The following is a 21774-nucleotide window of genomic DNA, read 5'->3' as shown; positions in this document are numbered from 1 at the left end:
CCCAGACACGGGCCTTCTCCCTGAGACCCACAGAGTTTTACCCTTCTATTGCAATTTGCAAAAGACCACGACACTGAGTCCTGCTCTTGCATTTAGGGAGAACTCATGTTTATGTATTAGTCGCCATCCGAGATGTGCCCAGCACAAAAAGGCTGTTCTGTGCTCTCCTTCATTAGTGGTTTGCAACAGCTCTCCCACAACGAGAATTACATTTAATACCCCAGTGACCCTCCGTGTGGGACTGGTGTATTTCTCCCCACTCCGCCTAATGCTGTGTGCTGGGCGTGGCCTCCCGGGCATCCCCTTTCCCTTGGTGTCCCCAGTCAGGCCTCTATCAGCTTATCTTTTCTTTTCTTTCTTCTTTTTTTTTTTTTTGAGACGGAGTCTCTCTCTATGGCCCAGACTGGAGTGCAGTGGTATATCGGCTCACTACAATCTCTGCCTCCCAGGTTCAAGTGATTCTTCTGTCTCAGACTCCCAAGTAGCTGGGATTACAAGTGCCTGCCACCGCACCCGGCTAACTTTTGCAGTTTTAGTAGAGACAAGGTTTCACTATCTTGGCCAGGCTGGCCTTGAACTTCTGCCCTCGTGATCCACCCGCCTCAGTCTCCCAAAATGCTGGGATTATAGGCATGAGCCACCACGCCCGGCCTCTATCTCAGCCCCTTGGAGGTGCTTGTTTATGTTTTCATCTGGCCCCACCTCTTGGGGTAACATGAGTGTTGAGAAAGGAGCACTTTCCTTTGTCCAAAAACCGCCTGTCCCTCCCCTTTACCCTTATCCTGGAGACTTTCCCTTGACGCCTTTTCCTTTCTAGCGGGAGCAGGCTACAGGCAGAGGGCCCTGCCCTGCCCTGCCCTGCCCTGCCCTGCCCCGCCCCATCCTGCTGGACTCTCGCTCACACGTGCAGCCTCACACGCATGTGCACTCAGGCCTCACTCCTGGCTTCTCCTCCCACAGAGGGAGCTCTGGAGCTGCACACACACCACCTCATCCCATCCCTGCGCCAAGTGGTGTTCCAGGGGGACCGGCTGCCCTTCCAGTGCTCCGCCAGCTACCTGGGTAATGACACCCGCATCCGCTGGTACCACAACCGCACCCCCATAGAGGGTGACGAGCAGGCAGGCATCCTCCTGGCCGAGAGCCTCATCCACGACTGCACCTTCATCACCAGGTATGAGCCCCGCTGCCCCTCCTCAGGCCTCGGCATGGGGATGGGGGCCCACCCTACCTGTCACCCACCCCTCAAAAGAGCTGTATCCAGATGTGTTCCTGGGAGAACGTGCATGTGTATTTATGGAAAGCTTGGACTAAGTTATCAGTGGTCTGGGTAGAGGCTACAAATAAACATCTGATAGAACAAAGTCATGACACTTGACATCTCTTTAGTGTCCTTACACTGTATAGAATGGCTCCCACCTACATCACCAGATTTAATCTCTACAGTAGACCTGCAAGAGAGATATTATCAGCTCCATGTTAAGGACGGGGAAATCGAAGCTCAAAATAGCAGTTTCATAAGGCCAATCAGAATAAAAGAAGTGCGTCCCTGCATCCCTTGTTTCATTAAAGAAAGCAGGACCTGCAGCTAGTGCCCTAGGACAGTGCCGAGGGAGGGTGGCATGGTTCATACCTGGTGGGCCTGAGGGTGACTCACCAGCCAGCCCCGCCTGCAACCTGCAGTGAGCTGACGCTGTCTCACATCGGCCTGTGGGCCTCAGGCGAGTGGGAGTGCTCCGTGTCAATGGCTCAGGGCAACGCCAGCAAGAAGGTGGAGATCGTGGTGCTGGAGACCTCTGCTTCCTACTGCCCCGCCGAGCGCGTTGCCAACAACCGCGGGGACTTCAGGTTTGGCCCGCTCAGCCCAGTAGAGGGCTGCCCCACCCCAACCCCACCCTTGCACCTGACATCACAGGTGTCCACGGCTTACCCATCCACTGTCTCCATTGGGTCCTAAAGATGGAGGAAACACTTCCTTTTATCATTCAGCCTGAAGCCTTGCTATCAAATACACTTTATGTATAAAATTACCATCTGAGGCCGGGCCCGGTGGCTCAAGCCTGTAATCCCAGCACTTTGGGAGGCCGAGGCGGGTGGATCACGAGGTCAAGAGATCGAGACCATCCTGGTCAACATGGTGAAACCCCGTCTCTACTAAAAATACAAAACATTAGCTGGGCATGGTGGCGCATGCCTGTAATCCCAGCTACTCGGGAGGCTGAGGCAGGAGAATTGCCTGAACCCAGGAGGCGGAGATTGCGGTGAGCCGAGATCGCGCCATTGCACTCCAGCCTGGGTAACAAGAGCGAAACTCCGCCTCGGGAAAAAAAAAAAAAAAAAAAAAAATTACCATCTGAGGCCAGGCACGGTGGCTGATGCCTGTAATCCCAGCAGTTTGGGAGGCTGAGGTGGACGGATCACCTGAGGTGAGAAGTTCAAGACCAGCCTGGTCAACATGGCAAAACCCTGTCTCTGCTAAAAATTAGTCGGGTGTGGCAGCGGGCACCCGTAATCCCAGTTACTCAGAAGGCTGAGGCAGGAGAATTGCTTGAACCTGGGAGGCAGAGGTTACAGTGAGCCAAGATCATGCCGCTGCACTCCAGCCTGGGTGACAAGAGTGAGACTCAGTCTCAAAAACACAAATTACCATCTGAGATGTGCTGCACAAAAAGAATTTTTTTTTTTTTTTTTGAGGAGTCCCGCTCTGCTGGCCAGGCTGGAGTGCAGTGGTGTGATCTCACTGCCTCAGCCTCCCCAGTAGCTGGGATTACAGGCACCTGCCACCATGCCCTGCTAATTTTTGTATTTTCAGTAGAGATGGGGTTTCACCATGTTGACCAGGCTGGTCTTGAACTCCTGACCTCAAGTGATCCACCTGCCTTGGCCTCCTGAAGTGCTGGGATTACAGGCTTGAGCCACCGCACCCGGCCAAGACTTATTTTTTTAGACAGGATCTCACTCTTTCGTCCAGGCTCTGGTGCAGTGGCACAATCATAGCTCAATGCAGTCTTGAACTCCTGGGCTCAAGCAATCCTCCCACCTCTGCCTCCAGAGGAGCGGGGACTAGAGGCAATAAGCTGGGGCTTATTGTGTTGTTTTCTGTAGAGACAGTCTCACTTTGTTGCCCGGGCTGGTCTCAAACTCCTGGGTTTAAGCAATCCTCACGCCTCAGCCTCCCAAAGTGCTGGGATTACAGGCATGACTCACTGCACCTGGCCACAAAAAGGCTTTTATTTGCTTCCTTACAGTCATAGTTTGCGAAAGCTCGCCCACAAAGAGTATCGCCTTTTAAGATCCCAGTGACTCTCTCTGTTATGCAGGGAAGCTGTTATTCTCCCCATTGTATGGCCGAGAATACTGAGGCCCAGAAAGGATAAATGCCTTGCCTGAAGCCACAGCAAATAAGTGGCAGAACTTGAACTTGAACTCAGAATTCTAAAGTATGGCCCTCTATCAACTGTGACAGTCCGGTCAGAACAAAGAGAGTGCAACCTGGGAACCCCTGGAAGGCTGGTCTGAACCCCGCTCCTCAATCCTTCCCCAAGCCCCCAAGGAGTCAGGCCTCACACTAAAGTCAGGGGAGGGACCATTGTCCTGAGAAGTCTGGGTCATCGGCAACCTCCTGCCTTTGCCCCCAGGTGGCCCAGAACTCTGGCTGGCATCACAGCCTACCAGTCCTGCCTGCAGTATCCCTTCACCTCAGTGCCCCTGAGTGGGGGCGCCCCGGGCACCCGAGCCTCCCGCCGGTGTGATCGCGCCGGCCGCTGGGAGCCAGGGGACTACTCCCACTGTCTCTACACCAACGACATCACCAGGGTGCTGTACACCTTCGTGCTGGTGAGGAGCTCGGGGGCATGGGGAAGGGAGAAGCCAACCTAACAGGCAAGGGGAGCCTGGCCTCTGGGCCGCTGGGCTGTGCCTCCTGTCCCTGCCTGTAGAGAGCCAGGAGCCACCCTCTGCCGGGGGATTCAGACCCACTGAGGCCACAGTGGGGAAAGACGCCAGGCCTCCATCCCATCCGGCCACTTCATGCCCCTTTACTCACCAACACTAAAGGCAGAGTCCCACTGTCCTTACACCGGGGGTGCTGGCAGTGGTGGCCTTAGGCTGTGATGGTCTCAGCTTCCTCCGCCCTCCTAGCTTGATGAGACCCAGCAGGCGGTCTGGACTCCTGTGCCCAGGTACAGAGAGCTGGCACAGAGCAGAGAGTCCTCAGGGGCAGTTCGGGGGCAGAAGGAACAGGCAGGATGATCCTCTCTCTTCCCACAATCCCCAGATGCCCATCAACGCCTCTAACGCGCTGACCCTGGCTCACCAGCTGCGCGTGTACACAGCCGAGGCCGCCAGCTTTTCAGACATGATGGATGTAGTCTATGTGGCTCAGATGATCCAGAAATTTTTGGGTTATGTCGACCAGATCAAAGAGGTGAGGCAGTTGGACTTCTGGAGATCGCAGAATGCCCGCATCCTGCATTTGCTCAAGTCTCTCTCTCATCCTAGCCCCAGGTCCCAAGCCCTGCCCTTAGCAATTCCTGTGTACCCCCAGCTGGTGGAGGTAATGGTGGACATGGCCAGCAACCTGATGCTGGTGGATGAACACCTGCTGTGGCTGGCCCAGCGCGAGGACAAGGCCTGCAGCCGCATCGTGGGTGCCCTGGAGCGAATTGGGGGGGCTGCCCTCAGCCCCCATGCCCAGCACATCTCAGTGGTAATGGGGGTCAGCATGGGGGATGGCCCCAGCATGCAGAGGAGGGAGGCGCCCCCTCTCGGGCATACACCTGCTGTGCCCCAGCTAGCAACGGCAGCAGATGTGACAAAGTTCTGAGCCATGGGTTTCACTTCCAAGTTGTCAGGGGCAGCGCTAAAGAGAGGCAACCGGGGACCCTGGATAAGTGAGGCCAGACTCTGTAGTGGGGAACTGAGCCAAACGGCCAGCCTGACGGGAATAAGCAGGAGGAAAGGTAAATGGAGTAGAGGGGACGGGAGGAGGGCTTGATGGCAGGACAGACAGCACTGGAGATCGAGTGAGTAATGGAAGTTCTCTGAGAGGAGGTGAGGGCTTCAGTCTGCTAACAACCGCGGTACAGCATCCTCTACATGCATGCCCTTAGGGCAGGGCACAGGGGCGAGACATGGAGCCTGCTCTGCAGCTGAGTCGGGCAACAGAACTGGCATAATTAAGAGGTGAGCCAGATGCCAGGCGTGGCTCCACCTGTAATCTCAGCACTTTGGGAGGCCACGGCGGGAGGATCTTCCAAGGCCAGGAGTTGGAGACCAGCCTGGGTCACAAAGAGAGACCCAGTCTCTACAAAAAAATATAAAAATTAGCCAGGAGTGTTGGCATGTGCCTGTGGTCCCAGCTATTCGGGAGGCCAAGGTAGGAGGATCACTTGAGGCCTGGAGTTTGAGACTAGCCTGGGCAACACGGTGAAACCTCATCTCTACAAAAGAAATATGTTTTTAATTAGATGGGCATGGTGACTTCTCTGTAGTCCTGGCTACTCAGGAGGCTGAGGTGGGAGGATCACTTGAGCCCAGGATTTGTAGGCTGCAGTGTGCTATGATTGTGCCCTGCACGCCAGCCTGGGTGACACAGCAAGAACCTGTTTCTCAAAAAAAAAAAAAAAAAAAAAAAAAGAGAGAGACAGGTGGCTTTGAAAAGACCGAGGATTGGAGGGGAAGACTACAGCCTGAGCAGGTCCATTGAGAGGGTATGTGCAGTCCCAAGCAGAAGGCCACCATCTCAAATGGTGGGATGACAAGGTTCCTGTCCCCAGAACGCGAGGAATGTGGCATTGGAGGCCTACCTCATCAAACCGCACAGCTACGTGGGCCTGACCTGCACAGCCTTCCAGAGGAGGGAGGGAGGGGTGCTGGGCACACAGCCAGGAAACGCTGGCCAGAACCCTCCACCTGAGCCCGAGCCCCCAGCTGACCAGCAGCTCCGCTTCCGCTGCACCACGGGGAGGCCCAATGTTTCTCTGTCGTCCTTCCACATCAAGGTGGGCGCTGGGGGAGGGGGAGGTGGTGGGAGATGGGAGGCACCCAGACGCAGGTGCCTGGTGGGGGCAGTGAGAGGTGGGAGGAGGAGGCTGCAAGACATCAGTGCTCTAGGGGGTCCTGGTGTCTCTGAGGAGCTCCTATGTCCCCCCAGAACAGCGTGGCCCTGGCCTCCATCCAGCTGCCCCCAAGTCTGTTCTCATCCCTTCCGGCTGCCCTGGCTCCACCAGTGCCCCCAGACTGCACCCTACAACTGCTCGTCTTCCGAAATGGCCGCCTCTTCCGCAGCCATGGCAATACCTCCCGCCCTGGAGCTGCCGGGCCTGGCAAGAGGCGTGGCGTGGCTACCCCTGTCATCTTCGCAGGAACCAGTAAGGGACTGAACTTCCTGCCCCGCCTGGGGTGCCTCCTGTGTCTCTGCCCTGCACCCCTTCATCCTGCCCTTCCCTGGCCCACAGCCCCTCTGTTCCCTAGTGGAACTGACAGAGGATGTTGGGTCCCTCACCTTTTCCCAGCAGGGCAGAGGGCAGAGACACCCCATAGAGAAAGGGTTTGGTGGAGAAAAGGCTCAGGAAGACATTGCATTTTATATCCCAGATTTGTTCAGTTTCAAGACGGCTATGAGCACAACCCCCTCTAACACACACACACCGTGGGCCCAAAGCAGGCAAGCAATGCTGAATGGGGCCTGCTAGAAACAGTGCTATCATTGGTGCTGGAAGGAATAAGAATGGTCCCCACTCCCACAGAGGCCACCATCTCACTGAGCAGTAGAGGGCGAAGTAACCTCCCAGGGCAGCCGTAGGAGAGATTCCAGGCAGCCCAGGTGAGAAGCATTCTGAAAAGGCAGCAGTTGTGGAGGTGGGACTGGCACGGATGGGCCTTGAGGGATGATCAGGAGTTCCACAGACACTAGAAGGGTGGAGACCAGGGTAGAAGAAAAACAACATGAGCAGAAGCGTGGGAAGTGGGAGATACTGAGTGTCTGACTCACCACCCACCTGGGGCCCTGGCACCGGGGAAGCAGATGGACCACGTGCAGCCCTCCTCTCACCGTTCCATCTCTCCTCTCGGGACCAGCGACCCCCACACCTACCTTCTTTCTGTCGGCGATTCCATTGTCGCTGGCATCAGCCCGTCTCTGGCCCCCACGTCTCCATCTCAGTCCATCCCTCGTGCTGTCACTAGGTTCACCTTCTGCAAACTGCACTGTGCACATCAGAGAGCCCCTTCAAAGTCTTGGGCCACTTCCATCATCAGGACGTCTGCCTCCTCCACGAGCTCTCTAGGGTCCTAGAGCTGCGGCGGCATCCCCTGTGCACAGCCAGAAAGCGCCGCTGCCCCACCCTGGGTTCCTTCCTGTTCCTAGCACAGACGCCTGCTGTCAGGTTGTGGGTTCTGGCCAGGGACACTCACTGAGTACCTGGTTTGTGCCAGACCGTGCCTGGGCTGGGACACACCTGTGTACAGACAGTTGCAGCTGTGTCCTTGAGGAACACACCCTTCAGCAGAGAGGACAGGCAGTGTACAGTGGTTTAAGTGCAGCTCGTAAGTGAGCAGCTGCACGAGGTGTTTTGGAGGGCACAGGACAAGGGATAGCCCGACCTAGCTGGAGGTCAGGGAGGCCTTTCCTGAAAACCACCAAGACCTGAGGGACAAGTAAGGTGGCCTGGGAAGGCGAAAGCCCTATGTCCACAGCCACGTGGGCTCTGGGAGTGTGTGGGGAGAGGCGGGTGGGTGAGGGGTCTGTGGAGCCCAGGGCCTGCTCCGAGAGCCCCTCTCCCACTGGGAATGCCTCCTCCTCATCCTCCCTCTATCCCACCCGCCTCCCTCCTCCCTTTACCTGGCTTCTGCTCCTTCCCTCTGCACTTCTGTGTTCTTGTCCCTGAGTCCCCCAGCCTGAGTTCTGCCTTGGAGCACAGCATCACTGCTCATCCAGCACTCAGGGCAGACCACCTCCTGGGGCTCACATTTTCCACCATCATCCTTGCAAATCCCCATTCTGTGTCCCCTGTTAGACTGAGGCCGTCCTTGGCATCTGACCACATGCCCAAGCCCAGCACCATGTCCTGCCCAGCAGGAGCCTAGTGCACGCCCTGCCACTGCTGCTGCTGCTGAGTCCCAGCTAAGCCACCTCCCTGATGCCCTGTGTGTGTCTGTGTGGATGTTGTGGATGTCCCTCTCCCCCTGTAGGTGGCTGTGGCGTGGGAAACCTGACGGAGCCAGTGGCAGTTTCGCTGCGGCACTGGGCTGAGGGAGCTGAACCTGTGGCCGCTTGGTGGAGCCAGGAGGGGCCCGGGGGGTCTGGGGGCTGGACCTCCGAGGGCTGCCACCTCCGCTCCAGCCAGCCCAATGTCAGCGCCCTGCACTGCCAGCACTTGGGCAACGTGGCCGTACTCATGGTGGGTATGCAGCAGGGTGAGAGGTGGGGGGCTGGGATACGGTCCGCATGGAAAATGGGGGTGAGGGCACTCTGACCACCTGGGACCATGGAGAAATACAGGAAGGACAGCAGCCCCGCTGGGCCCCAGGACTGGAGGGATGTGGGAAACGGCCCTCTGGCCTCTCCTACACCTCTCCATATTTCAGGAGACAGGGAGGTCCAGCCTCCACTCCTGTATCAGGATAGATGGATCTGGAACTCCCAGCCTGGCTTTCACGCCCTGCACTCCTGATACCAGATATTTTGGTTTTTTTGATTTTTTGTTTTGAGATGGAGATGGAGTCTCGCTTTGTTATCCAGGCTGGAGCGCAGTGGCACAATCTTGGCTCAATTCTACCTCCGCCTCCTGGGTCCAAGCAATTCTCCTGATCAGCCTCCCAAGTAGCTGGGATTACAGGCATGTGCCACCATGCCCAGCTAATTTTTCTATTTTTAGTAGAGATGGGGTTTCACCATGTTGGCCAGGCTGCTCTCAAACTCCTGACCTCAAATGATCTGCTGCCTCGGCCTCCCAAAGTGCTGGGATTCACTGTACCTGGCCGAGACCAGATTCTTTAAAGTAGAAAAAGACAATCTGGGAACCCTTCTCCTTTCTGGTCACCCCTCCCTCATGGCTCATGGTACTGCCACTCTCCAGTCCTGCAGGCCTGCCGCTGGTCACGGGCAGCACCTGCTCCCTCTCTCATCTCTGGTATCTCAGGCTTGGGGTGTGAAGAGTCCCCAGCAAGGCGGGACTGGAGGCAGGGAAGGGGCAGCAGTATCTGGCTTAGTAGGGCTGGCTTCCTAAGTGGACAGCCCAAAGCTTACCCCCCTGCCCTGCACTAAGCACCAAAGCATAGGACCAAGGCTGATGGGCCTGGGAAGAGGAAGGCTGGCCTGGGGGTCTGGCGAGGTGTCCTCATTCCTCACGTCCTCCTTCCTCACATCCTCCTTCCTGCCCTTTCCCAGGAACTGAGCGCCTTCCCCAGGGAGGTGGGGGGCATGGGGGCGGGGCTGCACCCCGTGGTATACCCCTGCACAGCCCTGCTGCTGCTCTGCCTTTTCGCCACCATCATCACCTACATCCTCAACCACAGGTGGGCACTCCTGCAGGAGGGAGGGCGTGGTGGGCAGGCATGGAATTCAGCTTTGCAATGAGGGAGGAACTCCGAGGCAGGTGTGGGAGCCTCCCAGGGCGGGTGCAGGGTGGGCTCACTGAGGACTTGGCAGAGTTTTTTTCCTAGGTGGGTTCACATGACTTTCTGTCTCTCACGCATTTGAGGGTCCTGGGGTTGGAATCACTTTGAGAGGTTAAGGACTCCCTGCCCTGTGGTATCTGTCACATTCCCACCCATGCATACACGCAGATATCTGCCTGCACCTCGTGGCTCTCCCAGTGGCCTTGAGACCCCATGGGCCTGACCTTGGGTTTGGGGGGGGGGCATTAATCTGAGACTGTTTCTGGGCAGCTCCATCCGTGTGTCCCGGAAGGGCTGGCACATGCTGCTGAACCTGTGCTTCCACATGGCCATGACCTCCGCCGTCTTTGCAGGGGGCATCACACTCACCAACTACCAGATGGTCTGCCAGGCGGTAGGCAGGAGCAGGGGCTCAGGGGTGGTGCCCCAAGATGAGTGCTGGCAGCTAGGCATACAGTAGGGAGATGCGCTGGCAGAAAAAGGCTCATAGGCCACAGCTCCATAGCTTCCTCTGTGGCAGCCTTGGAAGGCAGGGGTAGGGGGGTGTGGAGAGTGAGAGAAGGGAGTGGTAAGAGCCTGATCAGAGAGAATAGGAGATGGGCTTCAAAGTGGAGAGTGGGGACCTGCAGTGGTGGAGAGGTGGGGGATCAGCCAGATAGCCGAGTCAGGGTCATGGGGAAGCCCTGCGGTGGGAGAGAACACTGAGGTGGAGGCACAGGGTGGCAGCAGGGGTGGAAGCTTGGGGAATGTATGGGGAGTGAGCTGGGTAAAGTGAAAGAGCTGGGGGCCAGGGGCTGGAAGCCTGGGAGGACTCCTGCAGGTATGAGGCTCTGGGAGGACCCAGTTGTAGCCCTCTGTTCCCCAGCCTCCCTGCCTCGACCCCACAGGTGGGCATCACCCTGCACTACTCCTCCCTGTCCACGCTGCTCTGGATGGGCATGAAGGCACGAGTGCTCCACAAGGAGCTCACCTGGAAGGCACCCCCTCCACAAGAAGGGGACCCTGCCCTGCCGGCTCCCCGTCCTATGCTCCGGTACCTACTTTCAATTCCAGTTTGCAGTGGGGGAGAGAATCCGAGGCAGGTGTAGGAAGCCTCCCGGGGTGTGTTCAAGGTCCCTAGGAGATCACTCTCCAAAGACAGGGGAAGCTAGGTCCTAGACTCAGCAGGTCACACTAGGCCATGCACGGGGGTGTCCGGCAGGCTTCTGGGGCATAACAAGGCCAGGGAAGGAGGTGACTCCAAATGTCATGGCAAGGAACCGGGGAACCTGAGTGGCACCCCTGACTTCTGCACTGTTGAGGGTGAGAGAGCAATTCTGGCCTCTGCCCCTTAGAACAGTCGTGTTCAAGTCCAAATAGTCCCTGCAGGGACTTGCATCCCTGGCAAAAAATTCTGACTAAAAGAGAAAGAGGACGGGACAGAAACACCAAGCAAAGGGCTCTGAGCACGCAGTTCTTCCCTTCGCTTTCACCTCTCAGACTCCCAATCCCTTATTCCCTCCAGGTTCTATTTGATAGCTGGAGGGATTCCACTCATCATCTGTGGCATCACAGCTGCCGTCAACATCCACAACTACCGGGACCACACTCCCTAGTGAGCACCGCTCCGTCCTGCCCCAAGGCCACCTACCTAACACCAATGCCTTCTGCTCCACTGGCAGGGCCACCTGCCAAGTCCACCCAGCAGTAACCCAACCCAAGCCCATGCATGCTGACCAACCCGTCCTTGCCTCAGCATTCACCATATCCTGTCTTCCCCAACCACCCTGGCCCCTGGCCCTAACCCAGCCATGCCCCCTGTCCTCATTACTGCTTCTGTGTCTCCTGCAGCTGCTGGCTGGTGTGGCGTCCAAGCCTCGGTGCCTTCTACATCCCAGTGGCTTTGATTCTGCTCATCACCTGGATCTATTTCCTGTGTACAGGGCTACGCTTACGGGGCCCTCTGGCACAGAGCCCCAAGGCAGGCAACACCAGAGCCTCCTTGGAGGCAGGGGAGGAGCTGAGGGGCTCTACCAGGCTCAGGGGCAGCGGCCCCCTCCTAAGTGACTCAGGTTCCCTTCTGGCTGCTGGGAGCACGCGGGTGGGGACGCCCGGGCCCCCGGAGGATGGTGACAGCCTCTATTCTCCAGGAGTCCAGCTAGGGGCGCTGGTGACCACGCACTTCCTGTACCTGGCCATGTGGGCCTGCGGGGCTCTGGCCGTGTCCCAGCGCTGGCTGCCCAGGGTGGTGTGCAGCTGCCTGTATGGGGTGGCAGCCTCTGCCCTGGGCCTCTTTGTCTTCACCCACCACTGTGCCAGGCGGAGGGACGTGAGAGCATCGTGGCGCGCCTGCTGCCCCTCTGCCTCGCCCTCGGCTCCCCATGCCCCACCCCGGGCCCTGCCTGCCACCGCAGAGGACGGTTCCCCGGTGTTCGGGGAGGGGCCCCCCTCCCTCAAGTCCTCCCCGAGCGGCAGCAGCGCCCACGCGCTGGCTCTGGGCCCCTGCAAGCTCACCAACCTGCAGTTGGCCCAGAGTCAGGTGTGTGAGCCAGGGGCGGTGGCCCGCGGGGAAGGAGAGCTGGAGCTCATGGGCCCTCGGGGGAGCCTCGCCCCCCGCCACCACAACAACGTGCACCACGGGCGTCGGGCGCACAAGAGCCGGGCCAAGGGGCACCGTGCTGGGGAGGCCGGCGGAAAGAACCGGCTCAAGGCCCTGCGTGGGGGCGCGGCGGGGGCGCCCGAGCTGCTGTCCAGCGAGAGTGGCAGCCTGCACAACAGCCCCACCGACAGCTACCCCAGCAGCAGCCGCAACAGCCCAGGCGCCGGCCTGCAGCTGGAGGGCGAGCCCATGCTCACGCCCTCCGAGGGCAGCGACACCAGCGCCGCGCCACTCCCCGAGGCGGGCCGGCCGGGCCAGCACCGCAGCGCCAGCCGCGACAGCCTCAAGGGCAGTGGCGTGCCGGAGAAGGAGAGCAAGCGCCGCTCGTACCCGCTTAACGCAGCCAGCCTGAACGGTGCCCCCAAGGGGGGCAAGTACGATGACGTCACCGTGACGGGCGCGGAGTCGGCAGGTAGCTGCATGAAGACCGGACTCTGGAAGAGCGAGACCACCGTCTAGGGTTGGCGGGGGCGACGCGGTTGACGGGCTGGCCACGCGCCTCGTTCCCCCGCTTCTCGGGGTCCTCCAAGGCGTCTCGCTAGCCAGCGGGTTGGAGGCGGAGGATCCGATAGGCAGATGTTCACCACTTGCCTAGAGGGCACCCCTCTGGGGTAGCGACAGACAATCCCAGAACATGCGTAATACATTTCCGTCCAGCCCGGGACAGTCTGGACAGTCGGTGCCCTGCCAGGAAGTGGGAAGGCTTCCGTCTGTGGGGTCACCCACAAGAGTGAAGGCACAGCACAGCCCAGGTGGGCCCTCCCCAAGTACTCCCACCCCTACGCACTGTCCCTGCGGCCTCACTGGAGGCCATCAGCCTCACTAGGGAAGCAAAGAGGTGAGAGCGTGGGAACTGCTCTTTCCTCCCTGCCCTCTCCCGAAGTCAGCCCAGCGTCTGCCTAGATCCTAGGCCCCTTTTCCTCCTGGGTTTGGCTGGCAGGAGAGCCAGCCCAGCACATGAAGCAGGTGATGTGAAATCACAGGGTGCTGCTTTTCAGATCAACTATGCAAGAGGGGAGGGCGGGGCCCTGTGAAAGGCAGCTCTAGAGATCAACCAGTCCCAGCTGAGCTGAGTGGGAACCCACACAACTAGGAACAAAGCTACCATTCCCACAGAAGTGGTACTTAAACCAAACAGCAGGGCTCAGAGGTGGCGCACTGGGACAAAGCCAAGGCCCTGCACCTCAACAGCTGACTGCCAGGTGCCAGCGGGTACTGAGCGGAGTAGAGGAGGCTGGCAGGTGGAAGTGGGGCAGAATCTAGTCAGGCCCTAAAGCTAGTCCTATAAATGATGGCACCCCCATAAAGCTGCAGGTGGTGTTTGGAGAAGCTTACTTCTCAGTTACAAGACCCATCGCCCCAGTCTTAGCCTTACAACACCAAGGGACTAAGGAAGAGCACTTCCTTGCCTCTATGAGGCCAGATGGAAGAACTATCCCAATCATTTGATCTCCAGCTCCACAGCAGAGAAACCTACAAAATGTCAAACCAGCTTCCCAACTCCCAGGAGCCCAACCCCACCCCAGAGGCGGTGGCTGGGGTCCCTGCAGAGCAGGAGGGGCCTATGCCTTTACTACTTTCAAACACCAGCATCCATCTTTTCCCCAGCCTAAAACCAACCACCAGCATCTTACTACATGACCAAATGGAAACTGAGGGAACCCTGGGTCTTGGGGAGAGCAAGAAATCCAGGTCTGGCCTAGATTTCCTCCCAGTCTTTGTATCACCCTGGCCTGATCACCAAGGCGACAGCGGACACGGACACGGGAGGGGAAAAACCCACACACACTCCTTGGGATGGGTCCTGTTATTTATGCTTGCTGCACAGACTTATTAGAAGAAAAAAAGCTTTGTATTATTCTTCCACATATGCTGGCTGCTGTTTACATACCCTGCCAATGCCTTAGCACTGGAGAGCTTTTTGCAATATGCTGGGGAAAAGGGAGGGAGGGAATGAAAGTGCCAAAGAAAACATGTTTTTAAGAGCTCGGGTTTTATACAATAGAATGTTTTCTAGCAGATGCCTCTTGTTTTAATATATTAAAATTTTGCAAAGCCCTTTGAGCTACTGCCTTAGTCCACCCACTGTCCTTGTTATGAGGTAGGGGCTCTCATGACACCATACACACAAACCTACCGCCTGTGAACGGACACAGGGCCAGGAAATCCCCAGTTCCTGCTCCTTTAAGGGTTGATACTGCTGGGAATGTCAACCGCTTCACAAGCAGAGGGAAGTCCCCTCGGGCCTGCAGGAGCAGCAGCAGTGTGTCCAATTCAAACCTGCAGCAAAGGGCCTGGCATTTCCCCAACCATCTATGAGGAAAGCCATCTCACAGGACACTACATATGTAACTTGCTCTCCTGCACCAAGGGATGGGGGTCTCTCCTACCTATAACCATCCCTGCAACTCCTGACTTTACTCCAGGACCCAGGGTCCAACTAATGGCAGAGCCCCTCTTGGTTCCTTCAGATAAGAAACGCAACACCTACGGACCCGTGTACACTTCCATCCTCGGCTATGACAGGTTTCCAAGCTGCTATCAGAATGGGATGAAGTGCCCCCAATGGATGTGCCTCAGGGAGGGTTAGCGACACTCGGGGCAGCCTGTCTAGCAGCCTGGGCTCTCTGAAAGTCCCTAACTTCCTGAGGGGTACGCAAATACTGTTCTATTTCACTGTCAGAAATGTCCTCTTCTCCAGTGACAGTGGAGACAGGGGGTGTGGGGCAGGTCCGCTTCGGGGGCTTCAACATACACGGTGGGAGGAGAAGGGCAGGACTGGCCGGGCGCTTCCCCTGGAGCAAACCTAAGGAATTATTCCCCACTTCCCCTTCTGCCTGCCCCTGTCCCTGCCCCGGTGGCTCCTTCTCTAGGGTCTCCACTTCTCCTGTCCCATCCCGAAAGGCCGAGCGGACCAGCGAGTGGCGGTGCTGGAGAAGGTCACCAATGTGCTTCACCACAGACCGTTTGTCAAGCCTCAGAACCCGTAACCAGGCCAGGTGCTCAGCCATCCGCAGCAGCACAGCCAGCAGCTCCTGCAGGCGGGAGGATGCAGGGTAGGGCAGGTCCACATTTGCCAATTTACAAAATCGAGCAAGGGAGCATGACAGCCGATATGCAGGCTGCAGTGACTGCCAAGCCAGGAAAGTTGCAGCAGTGATGACGGGCAAGGGATGCCGCCCGGTCACCAGCCACGTCTCACTTGCCAGCTCCACCAACTGCAGTGTTCGAGACAGCATCTTCTCTTTGTCTTCCACGTATTTGGCTGGCACAGAAGGCGAAGCTTCGAACAGTTTGAAGCTGAAACAACCAAAATGAGGGTTGGATCTTAATGATATGGGGGCTGCTCTCCCACATTGAGGAAAGGCAGCCCACTCAAGACAGGGAAGCTATTCTGCCCTCAGGACTACTCAAGCTCACTGGGCAGCAAGTTTATAAAAGCAGTGAGAAAAAAGAGGGTGTCTTCCGCTTGTTAGGGGAAGGCGGAGGAATGCATGAGAGCGTGAACATTTACTGAGTGCCTCCCAGTCGCCATTATTCTGAGTGCTTTACAATGTTCTCATGTAATCTACAGGCACATGCACCATCTTACGTGCATGTATAGTTGAAAAACTTGCCCGCAGGTCATCCAGCCACGCAGTAACCAAGCTTCAAATACAAGGCTATTTGACACCAACAGCCTCTGCTTTCAACATTATTTGTCAGAAAAAAGAAAAGAACACAGCTACTTCAAATGAGAAAAGGGTTGCTGGGCGTGGTGGCTCATGCCTGTAATACTAGCACTTTTGGGGGCTGAGGCGGGCAGATCGCTTGAGCCCAGGAGTTCCAGGCTGCAGTGAGCTAGGATGGCGCCACTGCACTCCAGGCTGGGTAACAAGAGTGAGACCGTCTTTAAAAAAAAACTAGAAAAAAAATTCAGCTTCCAAGCCCAGTTCTGTCGTTAACTAATGTCCTTTCGGCTTCCTATGCAGATGATCCTGCTGAGACAGAGCTGGGCATTCAGCCACACAGGCCCGAGCACAGCACAACTCTAGGAACTGCCATGTACACAGCACATGAGTGGCACAACTCAGCAGCCCTGTGCCAAGGCTCAGACCTACTTTCCCCACATTATTGGGTTGCTGTGAGGGAAAAGAGGTTTGAAAATTATAGCATTCTTTGGCGGGGCACAGTGGCTTATGGTTGTAATCCAAGCACTTTGGGAGGCTGAAATGGGTGGATCGCTTAACCCCAGGAGTTCAAGACCAGCCTGGGCAACATGGTGAAACCCCATCTCTACTAAAAACACAAAAATTAGCCAGGTGTGGTGGCATGCACCTGTAGTCTCAGCTACGGGGGAGGCTGAGGCACGAAAATCACTTGAACCCACGAGGCGGAGGTTGCAGTGAGCTGAAATCATGCCACTGCACTCCAGGCCTGGGCGACACAGCAAGACACGGACTCAAAAAAAAAAAACAAATTATAGCATTCGAAACAGGTAAAACAATATTAACCTTATTAGTACAAGTATAAACTAAAGATCTTTCTCCCACATCCTTTTACATGGGCTTTGGTCAAAAAAAGATGGCCAGGGCCAGGAGCAGTAGCTCATGCCTGTTATCCCAGCACTTTTCGAGGCTGAGGCAGAAGGATCACCTGAGGTCAGGTGAACTGAGGGAAGTAGAGGGAGCTGGCAGGTGGAACGGGGGCAGAATCTAGTCAGTCCCTAAGGCTAGTCCTATAAACAATGGCGCCCCCATAGGGTTGTTCGAGATCAGCCTGGTCAACATAGTGAAACCCCACCTCTACTAAAAAATAAAAAATACAGGGTGGTGGCGGGCACCTGTAATCCCAGCTACTTGGGAGGCTGAGGCAGGAGAATAGCTTTAACCAAGGAGGCAGAGGTTGCAGTGAGCTGAAATCACACCACTGCACTCCAGCCTGGGTGACAAAAGCAAGATTCCATCTCAAAAAAAAAAAAAAAAAAAAAAAGAGATGGCCAAAGGTCAAAGAACTCAGGTCTAAGGACCCATCCCATCCCACTGTCTCCCACCAGGAAGGTACCTGTTGCAATAGGTCTTCACCAGTTCTGCCAAGCACAGAGATGGCACATCCAGTCCCAGAAGCTTCACTATCTGCATGTAAGTGCTAGAAAATACATCCAAATCTACATACAACAGCGTGCAGATGGCTCCCATAGTTAGGGGCCAGTTATGCTGTCGACAGGTGATTAAGACACAGCACCCAACCAACACCTCCTTCTTTTGCAGCCTGGCAGCTCGGATGCCAGCATGCCGGTATGCCTGTTGGTAGTAGGCAACTGCTGTGTCCTCAAATGTTGGTGGCAACTGCAGAACTCGACAAAGGTCTCTCACTCGGCGGAGACCTAGGAAAAACCCACGGGAAGAGTTAGAGGGGTCAAAGGAGCTATCATGCAGTTCCTAGAACATTCTGCTAGGACTTACTTAGATCTGCTAAACTTGCCTCAGATACCAGATGCATAAATTATGTGCCTTTCTGCATAAACAGAAGTGACACTTGGTACCATCATTCTAAAGACACAAAAACATTTCTGTAAAGAAGTCACATTTCAACCTACTAGTTTTCGGAGGCTGGTTTGATTCAGGACCAAGCCAAAGTTTTAACCAGGCTCTTAGAGGCTACCTCTAACATACATCTGATCAAACCTAAACCTTATACTGAATTGCTGCCTTATCAGAACCATCCCATTTTATTTTCTTTTATTTATTTTTCTGAAATAGAGCCTGGCTCAGTCACCCAGATTGGAGTGCAGTGGGGCAATCTTAGCTCACTGAAACCTCCTCCTCCCAGGTTAAAGTGATTCTCCTGCCTCAGCCTCCTGAGTAGCTGGGATTACAAGTGCGTAGCACCACGCCCATGCTGGTCTTGAACTCCTGACCTCAAGCGATCTGCCAGTCTCGATCTCCAAAAGTGCTCAGACTACAGGTGTGAGCCACCATTCCCATTTTAAATTCCTAACTGCCATTTGCTTCTACTCTGCCTCACACCAGCAATGCTGAAAACAGGAAAAGCGAAGAGCAGGGGTAGGGCCACCACCAGGACAATTTTCTTTCTTTTTTTTTTTTTTTTTTTTTTTTTTTGAAGATGGAGTCTTGGTCTATCACCCAGGCTGGAGTGCAGGGCACGATCTCGGCTCACTGCAACCTCCACCTCCCAGGTTCTAGCAATTCTCCTGCCTCAGCCTCCCAAGTAGCTGGGACTACAGGCGGGTGCCACCAAGCCAGGCTGATTTTTGTATTTTTAGTAGAGACAGGGCTTCACCATGTTGGCTAGGCTGGTCTTGAACTCCTGACCTCAGGTGATCCACCACCTTGGCCTCTCAAAGTGCTGGGATTATCGGCATGGGCCACAGCACGTAGCCTCGGATAGTTTTCTTTAAAACCACTGTATCATAAAAGGTCAATTCTCACCTCGTTGCTGACTGCGACTAACTTGTTCGTTTTCCCCTGTGCTTCGGGAATATGTTACCTCTGTAAGATAATAAACAACAAATAGTGTGCTTAGCCTTTATTCATCAGAACGCTGCCCTTCCACCACACAAAACCAGGACACAGGATTCAAACTATTGAGCATCTGCTGCTGCACAATTAAAAGCCCCATCTAGTTTTCTATGTCTACAAGCAATTCCAGATACACGGAGACTGGGAAAGATTAGGACTGCACTAAAGGAGCTCCATGTGTTCCAAATTTCAAGTCATCCTTCCAGTACATTCCATACAGACAATTTTCCTAGTAGCAGACTTTTTTGTTGTTTGTTAAGGAGTTTTCCTCTACAGCCCAGGCTGGAGTGCAGTGGTGCAATCATAGGTCACGGCAGCCTTCAACTCCCAGGCTCAAGCAATCCTCCTGCCTCAGACTCCTGGATAGCTGGTATTACAGGTGTATGCCACCACACCTGGCCAATTGTTAATTTTTTTTTTTTTTTTTCCCCAAGGCATTTGTCTCATTACGTTGCCCAGGCTGGTCTCAAACTACCTGGCTCAAACAATCCTCTCTGCTCTACCTCCCAAAGCGCTAGGATTACAGGCGTAAGCCACTCCACCCAGACAATGGCTGCAGATTTTGAGGGCTTCACTGGTCAGAAACTTGGAAAGCAAAGGAAAAAAGTGATGTGCCAGTTTGTGCGTAAAGCTATTTCAGAGTAATAATACATGCTATAATCATAAAGAACTAGGCGACAGGCAATCCTTCCACCATGACCAGACATGGCAAGTATGAGTGGAACTTGTTTCTGTTTCACTTATTCAACATTTATTATACGCACCGTATATGCCAGCTACTAAGTGCTAGGGAAACACAGATCAATGGCAGTCCCCATCTCCTTCCGCTCCCTCACTCACTTTAGGTCGTTTTTTCCCATATTAAGTGTGCGCGTTCCAGTTAGCAGTTTGGGGGGGAGCGGGGAGACAAAAGGAATCTGATGTTAATCCCTCCACCGCCCCAGGCTGTCCCCAGGGCCACAGTACCTCGGAGGTTGCCCTCGTCGCTGAAGGTAGTGGTAAGGACGCCCTCGGTGACTACGCAGCCGCAGTCGGAGCACACCAGCTGGCTCTGCGAATAGTGCGAGTCTTCCACGAGCTCCGTAGAGCCGCAGTCGGGGCAGCGGCCTCTGCCTGGCATCTCACAACCGGCCCCAAGGCCGCGGAATCCTTCGGAGACTCCTGCGTCTGCAAAGGCAACCGTGCGACAAGAAGTAGGAACGGACACTTCTAAGGTTGCGCCCTAGTCTTCCGGCCAGCGCGACGGCGGGATAGGCCGTTCCAACCGCTGGGCGGCTGCGCGCCACTTCCTGTCTGTTCCTCCGCGGGCTCGGGTAGAAACGTGAGCTAGGAGGGGAGGTTCCTGGTCTGAACTGTATCCTTCTGTTTTTTTTTTTTTTTTTGAGACGGAGTTTCACTCTTGTTACCCAGGGTGGAGTGCAATGGCGCAATCTCGGCTCACCGCAACCTCCGCGTCCTGGGTTCAAGCAATTCTCCTGCCTCAGCCTCCTGAGTAGCTGGGATTACAGGCATGCGCCACCATGTCCAGCTGATTTTTTGTATTTTTAGTAGAGACGGGGTTTCACCATGTTGACCAGGATGGTCTCGATCTCTTGACCTCGTGATCCACCCGCCTCGGCCTCCCAAAGTACTGGGATTACAGGCGTGAGCCACCGCGCCCGGCCCGTTCTGTTTTATAAACTCTCTGTAGTTAGTGTTTGGGCCCAGACTAGGGGTTGAATTTGGGTACGTTTCTACCTACATGGACACGTATAACAGACAGGAGATTGTTGTCCCAATTAACAACAATCCTTTTAAAGTCCTAGTGGACACGTTGGTAATGAATGTTGAATTTGGCCGTAGAAAAAAGTACATTTTTTGAGGGGATAGTAGTGAAGAGAGACAAAGAGCAGGAAATTGTGTTCCCCTTTCCCAAGCTGCCTTTTTTTTTTTTTTTTTTTTTTTTTTAAGTGCTGGGATTACAGGAGTGAGCCACTGCTCCTGGCCTCCAGAGCTGCTTCCTTTGCAGGTTCCTTTCTCTCTTTACCTCCTGTTTTTCTCGACTGTAAAATGAGGAAGTTGAAATAAAATCGAGTGGCAAACCCAAATGCTTTTGGCGGCACGGCAGGAATGGCTAAGGGAGTTTGGAGTGAAAGAATATGGAGTGATGGGGCTTTTGGCAAGCTGGAGGGTGCAAAAAGGCAGATTCAGATGTTTTTTAAAAACCTTGAGCTAGCCAGGTGTGGTGGCTCACACCTGTAATCCCAGCACTTTGGGCGACCAAGGCAGGTGGATCACCTGAGCTTGGGGGTTCAAGACCAGCCTGGGCAACATGGTGAAACCCCGTCTCTACTAAAAATACACAAAATTAGCTGGGCATCATGGTGCACATCTCTAACCCCAGCTACTCAGGAGGCTGAGACAGGAGAATCGCTTGAACCCTGGAGGTGGAGGTTGCAGTGAGGCAAGATCGTGCCACTGCACTCCAACCTGGGCAACAAGAGCAAGACTTTGTCTTTAAAAACAAAACAAAACAAAACTTGAGCTTTAAGATGCTCCACGATTCTGGCTCCAAAGTTCCTAGCTTGGTATAGAATAGATCAAAGAATCTTGAGTACAATTTTGCCGCTGGTGGCTTACAGGTCCCTGCCCTCTATTCACAGCTATGCTAAAAACTTCCTTTCTCTTACTACTGGACGACGGAAATTCCTGTACCTCTGACCTGAGTGGACTGGCAGGATGCTGGCCTGTTGACTAAGTGTTAGTTGACCCTTGAACACAAAGCAGCCAAACTTCCATTTTTACATTTTCCACAGGAGTATCACATGAGAGTGTTAACAGTGAGACATTAGGCCGGGTGTGGTGGCTCATGCCTGTAATCCCAGCACTTTGGGAGGCTGAGGCAGGCTGATCATTTGAGATCAGGAGTTTGAGACCAGCCTGGCCAACATGGTGAAACCTATCTCTACTAAAAATACAAAAATTAGCTGGGCGTGGTGGGGGGGCACCTGTAAT

The 21774-nt window shown here is 55.1% G+C and overlaps 2 protein-coding genes across 3 annotated transcripts in view; one reads left to right on the top strand and one right to left on the bottom strand.

The window, feature by feature from the left end:
• Positions 1–14328, top strand: part of ADGRA2 (adhesion G protein-coupled receptor A2) — a 45451-nt gene extending 31123 nt beyond the window's left edge. The window contains exons 7-19 of one of the 2 annotated variants that reach the window (XM_032288240.1): positions 961–1174; positions 1684–1848; positions 3639–3837; positions 4277–4426; positions 4547–4708; positions 5778–6002; positions 6155–6371; positions 8194–8402; positions 9392–9519; positions 9892–10015; positions 10509–10654; positions 11126–11215; positions 11452–14328. In XM_032288240.1, coding sequence (XP_032144131.1) covers positions 961–1174; positions 1684–1848; positions 3639–3837; positions 4277–4426; positions 4547–4708; positions 5778–6002; positions 6155–6371; positions 8194–8402; positions 9392–9519; positions 9892–10015; positions 10509–10654; positions 11126–11215; positions 11452–12718 — 3296 coding nt within the window. In that variant the 3' untranslated portion in view covers positions 12719–14328. The remainder of the gene's footprint in view (positions 1–960; positions 1175–1683; positions 1849–3638; positions 3838–4276; positions 4427–4546; positions 4709–5777; positions 6003–6154; positions 6372–8193; positions 8403–9391; positions 9520–9891; positions 10016–10508; positions 10655–11125; positions 11216–11451) is intronic. The other variant, XM_032288241.1, reaches the window with a different exon arrangement.
• On the bottom strand, positions 14058–20089 carry BRF2 (BRF2 RNA polymerase III transcription initiation factor subunit). Its single transcript, XM_032288242.1, has 4 exons — positions 19747–20089; positions 18691–18750; positions 17303–17624; positions 14058–15559 (listed from the first exon to the last, which is right to left on the bottom strand). Exons 1-4 carry the CDS (start codon positions 19898–19900, stop codon positions 14836–14838), a joined length of 1260 nt encoding a protein of 419 aa, XP_032144133.1. The 5' UTR covers positions 19901–20089; the 3' UTR covers positions 14058–14835.
• Positions 20090–21774: the final 1685 nt, after the last annotated feature.

This window comes from Sapajus apella, unplaced genomic scaffold, assembly GCF_009761245.1.
Source record: "Sapajus apella isolate SASKATOON/1434 unplaced genomic scaffold, GSC_monkey_1.0 scaffold21, whole genome shotgun sequence".
In the NCBI taxonomy this organism is placed as follows: domain Eukaryota; kingdom Metazoa; phylum Chordata; class Mammalia; order Primates; family Cebidae; genus Sapajus; species Sapajus apella.
This window is presented reverse-complemented; position numbering and strand designations above follow the sequence as displayed.